Source organism: Aplysia californica, unplaced genomic scaffold (genome assembly GCF_000002075.1).
Source record: "Aplysia californica isolate F4 #8 unplaced genomic scaffold, AplCal3.0 scaffold01173, whole genome shotgun sequence".
Taxonomy (NCBI): Eukaryota; Metazoa; Mollusca; class Gastropoda; order Aplysiida; family Aplysiidae; genus Aplysia; species Aplysia californica.
In genome coordinates, this window is record NW_004798443.1 from 111045 (window position 1) to 116140 (window position 5096).

Below are 5096 nucleotides of genomic sequence, written 5' to 3' on the forward strand. Positions count from 1 at the left end.
GTCTGGTTTATTAGAACTTTGCAACATTTGGTGATAATATGACTTATAAGATGCGATGAGTTTTGGTACGGGATGTGAGAGAGTTTGGGTTGAGTTACGAGTTTGGGTCTTTATCATGAATGTCCATCTTTTTGTGGAAACACCATAAGTGGAAAGGTGCATAGCTTGTTTTATGTATCTCTCTGCTTGTTTTATTTTTCGTAAGAGTTTTACGGCACTTGCAACACAATAAGGTCAAATAAGAGCCAAAGATTAGAGGTGTTACAAGAGAATAACAAACACAAAAAAGAAAGAGGGGAAATAAAGACAATAAAATTAGATGTTTGATAGTAAAGAAGAAGCAAACCACACCAGAGCACCCGCCAACCACCCACCCTCGGCTTGACCAAGTACTAGTTCGGTCTGAAGTTAGCAACGTGCACAAACACAAACAAACAAACACACACACACGCACACCTGTAATCATACACAGATAGTTCATTCAGACCCACATACATGTCCGTAATTATAGAAATACACAGTACTCTCACACATGTCTGTAATCAGAGAAGTACACAGTACTCTTTTACACACAAATGCGCGCGCGCACACACACACACATTTAATAATAGAAATACGCAGTACTCTCTCACACACACAAAAGCACACACACACACCTGTAATCATAAATATAAAAAGTATTCTCACAGTATAAGTATAACACCCTTGCACAATTGTAATCACATCCCACACAATACATTTATGTCCACAAAAATAAACCACCGCACACACTACACACAGTCCCACACGCACATACAATTCCACACACAATTCCTAACACGTCTACAACCCCACACACATGACAATCCAGCACACAGACCTACAATCCCAAGCACAATCCTCCACACACACCTACAATTCCCCCACACAATCCCCCGCACACCCACCTGTAGCCAGGATTCCCCCTGTACGCGGGTACTTCAGCCCTCAACACCTCCGTCTCTCTGACCCGTGTGTCCTTGCGGTGGGCAGGGCTTGGCTTAGTCGACAGGTCAAGAGGCTGGTCACTGTCCTGATTGGCAGCAGCTGGGGGCGGCGCATAGGAAGTGTGGCCATGCTTGGAGGCCTCCTGACTGACATGCTGAGGAACTTTGTCTCTGAGGCTCCGCGCCGAGGACAAGTTTGTCTCGTAGATACTTGTGTGGTGGCTCGGGGGTGGGATATTTCTAGTTGATTTCTCCCCGTCCATGTACTTGGCATGTGTCGAGGGAGGTTTGGACGAAGGCGCGCCATGTGCAGGACCTGAGGAGTGACCACTGTAGCCCGGATAGTGACCAGGTGATGGGTTCTGAGCTCGGTGGTCCATGTAGCGGTTGTGAGAGTGAGCCTCTCTGCTTAACGCTGGGTTTGGTTGTGGAGGTGGTGGGGGGCCTGGGTTCGGGCCCTCTGGGCGAGGCCTTTGAGCAGCAATGTAGCTGGGGATAATGGCCTGGGGAGGAAGACCTTGACCGGACACGGCAATGACCGGACGGAGAGACTCAGTGGCAGGAGGGGGCTGACCTTGTGCAGGGTAGTAGTCCTTTGAGTTTCGCCTCGCTGACTGAGACGAGTTTTGGTAAGGGTGATAGTGCGGTACGTGAGACTGGCCATGGCGCAGGTTTGGATCCGGTGGATCTGTCTCCGCTTTGTGTACTGATGGGTATTGTTTGAGGTGAGGGGGGAGGGAGGGGGGGTGAGATGATGGGTGGGTCAGTGGGTGAGGTGGAGATTTCCCCCGCGAGAAGTGGGCCACACAGCTGTGGCAGGAACACGACTTGGTGGGGATGTGGGAGACTGGAACCAGCCGACTTCCACCGCCGCCCCCACCACCACCACCACCACCACCCTCTCGACCTCCACTGCCTAGACTCTCACTGATCTGCTCAGCCAGGATGAGAGGAGGAGGGGGCTTGGAGGTTGGCGGGTGTCCTGCAAGCTGCTGTGGGCGTATGTGGCGGGAAGGATGTCCCAGCAGGAGGTTGGGCAGGTGCTGGCTGGGACCACGCCCATGGAACGATGACTCTCCGGGGATCTGGTGAGAATAGTAGGGGGCTGAAGACGATGATGATGTTGATGATGACGATGATGCCGTTGAGATAACTGGAGGAGGGTGTTTACTAGAGGGTGAGTTTGCCGCCGGGTGAGCATGTCTCTGAGGTGACATGTGGGGGTGGTAAGGTGAAGAGTGGGAGGGGCCATGGGCGGCGGCTAACAGAGCCTTTCCTGACATCCCGTGCTGTAAAGAGCCATGAGGAGCAAAGTCTAGAGGTGGTGGGCCTTGTGTAAGGCGGGCGTGGGGAGGAGGGGGAGGCGGGTGGGTGTTGTTGCTGCTTCCACCACGGGACAGTCCCACGTCCGCTGGGTGGTGGTGACCGCCGGGCCCAGACTGAGAGCCCCGGTACTCCACACCGTGCGGGTTGTTGTGGTGGTGGTAGCCAGAGGAGGCGGCGGCAGCAGCTGCAGCCTTGGCCTTCATGTCCTTGGCCGTGTCCAGCGCCCAGTTGCCCGAGCTGTTGATGGGACTTCCCAGGCGCGGCCGTCCACGCTTACGTCCCATGGTGCTGGACTGATGTTCCTTGTTCACTGAGTGTCTCTGCAGCTCCATCAGATTCCGGTTTGGTTTGCTCACGTAACCCAGCGACGAATGAGAGCCCGCTGAGACCCCACCAGGGGATTGACCACTACCAGACTCACCTCCCTTGCTCCCTGTAGCTGAGGATTTGGCAGCGTCGCCAGGCGTCATCAGCTTACTGACCACTTCGGTCTCGGAGATGACGCGATCCACGATGTCCTGTACGCTGATGGTGCTGTCAGAGCCAGACTTGTGAGCTGATGACGTACCACTGTCCTCCTTCTTATTCTCCACTTCCGAGTCAACTTTCACCACTCTTGTTGAGGGGGCAGCTTCCGCTTTTGTCTTCTCCTTCTTCTCATCTTCCTCGTATGTTAGAAAATTTTGTATTAGCATTCTTTCTAGATGGTCTTTGAAACACAACGTTGTGGCTTTTTTTGGCCCCTCCATCTTTATGACAGAAACGTCTGGTTCTGACTGAGCTGTGCTGCTATCCTGAGACGGCGATTTTTCAGATTTTTCAGATTTAATAGTCACCTCCGGAGGTGAGGGGGGTAGGGGGTCTTGTAAGGATTTATCCAGAACTTTGTCAATCAGAGTTTGTAGTCTCATGGGAGGGGAAGACCTCTGTGTGGCAGCTGCCACGGAGTGGGGTTGAGTGGAGATGGCTGACGGCTCCTGATGTCCTGATGACGGGTGATGGGGAGAATTTTTCGCCGAGTCATCCTTCCCGAGGATGGGGGAAGTAGAATCCCGTTTGTCCCCCGCTCCGAACTTTGAATCACTCCCACTCTTTTGACGCTCCGCTGAATGACCCGAATGACTGCTACTATCCCCAACCTTTTTCACACTGGAAGGCGCGAGAACATCCCCACAAGAATTCATCCCGTCTGTCTTTTTCTCCTCTGGAGTTGCCACAGAATCTCCCGGTGTGCGTCCTTGACTTGCCTTCCCATCTGGATTGCCAGACTTCTCTTTAGAGGAGTCAGACCCAGGCTCTGTGGCATTCTCCAGTGTAGGCTTACCCGTACCTCCATGTGAAACATCGCTTTTAGCAAATGAGGATTCCGAACTTTTAGTGGTATCCCCAACCACCTGTCTGCTGTGACTAGAGCCATCTTCACAACTAGAGGTATTGGCCGGAGGGGCGGAGTCACCTCCCGCTGCGGTGGCATCTTTGGGCCGGGGGTCCTCTGAGTCCCGGGTGTTGTCTCCGCTGCTGTCGGATTGACCAGAGGCCTGAGACGGACCACTGCTCTCAGAGGGCGGCGACATGTCGTTGGTCTGCTGCGACAGACAGTTCTCAATGTAGGTGTCTATGGCAGCCCGTATGGACATCTTGTTGGTGTCCGTGGTCTCCCCAGCCCGCCCCACCGGGCGGCCAGCCCCGACCACAGAGTCCTCTCTCGTGTCGGGCCGGCTGGCTAGGGAGGCTCCGAAGATCCCATGACTTCGCCATGAGGCGGCCAGCGTGGCAGCATTTCTGGCCGCTTCATCCAGACTCTCCTGGCTCCGCGCGATAGAGGTCAGGGAGGATGGGGGGCCGGTGGGTGCTCCTGGCCCCGAGCCTTCAGCGCCTGTCGAGTTGTACTGTCCCATGCTGGAAGTCTGCACAGCTCAGCTCCGGCCTGGCAAGACACACAGACAAACAGATCGGTAAGTTTAAGTGAAAAGAAGCACATTTTTTGTTTGTTTGAATGAAGCGAAGCACATTGATACAGTAATGGTCATTTATCACTGGGAAAAGTAAGACAGACAGGATAAACAGATGGAAAGTAAAGAAGTAGGACCTACCAGTGGAGCCACCCACCCACCCGCATAGACAAGCGCCTCGAAATGACAACAGTCGTTTTGTACAGGGAAAATGTAAGACTGGCTGATAGAAAGAATTGAGGGGGAAAAGTTTTGCAACACAATCAGGTCATAATATTGTAAGTGCCAACTATTGGAGGTGTTACAAGAGAGTAACAAACACAAAAAGGAGGAGAGGTAAGAACGACATGTATATGTTTGACAAGAAAGAAGGAGCAAATCAGACCAGAACACCCGCCAGACACCCACATATTGACAACAGACAAAGAACACGAAAGTCTCCAGTCACCACCCGAGCTCAAGAGACACATTCCGCAATGGTATCTACAGAATCGTTTTCTTTTTGCAGCAGTAACGGCTCAATGCATCCAAGGAGTTCGTGAAAACCTTTTTCCATCACTGTGAGGCACCGTCTCGTACGTACATACTTAGATCAAGAGGGTCTTAATTAGGACGGTCATTAATTTAAGGAATCGGCAATGACAGCGCCGTCTTCAAAGGGCGAGACAGTATGAAACAATCACAAAGCGTCAATTGGAAAGTTGTGTTCATGAACGAAAGCAGATTACCGCTATCATAACTGCTGACGGGCGAAGACAAATTTGGCAAACGATCAGGCGAACGTTTTGCCGATGTTTGTGTTCTGAAACGCGACCGATATTGCACGTGTGTGTGTGTGTGTATGTGTGTGTGT

General features: G+C 52.3%; 1 protein-coding gene across 1 annotated transcript in view; it reads right to left on the minus strand.

The window, feature by feature from the left end:
• Nucleotides 1-5096, minus strand: part of LOC101845291 (trithorax group protein osa) — a gene marked incomplete at its 3' end in the record, with an annotated part of 23735 nt that overhangs the window by 5157 nt on the left and 13482 nt on the right. Inside the window, 1 exon segment of the mRNA XM_013090197.2 lies at nucleotides 927-4218. Within this exon segment, the coding sequence (XP_012945651.1) occupies nucleotides 927-4189 (3263 nt within the window).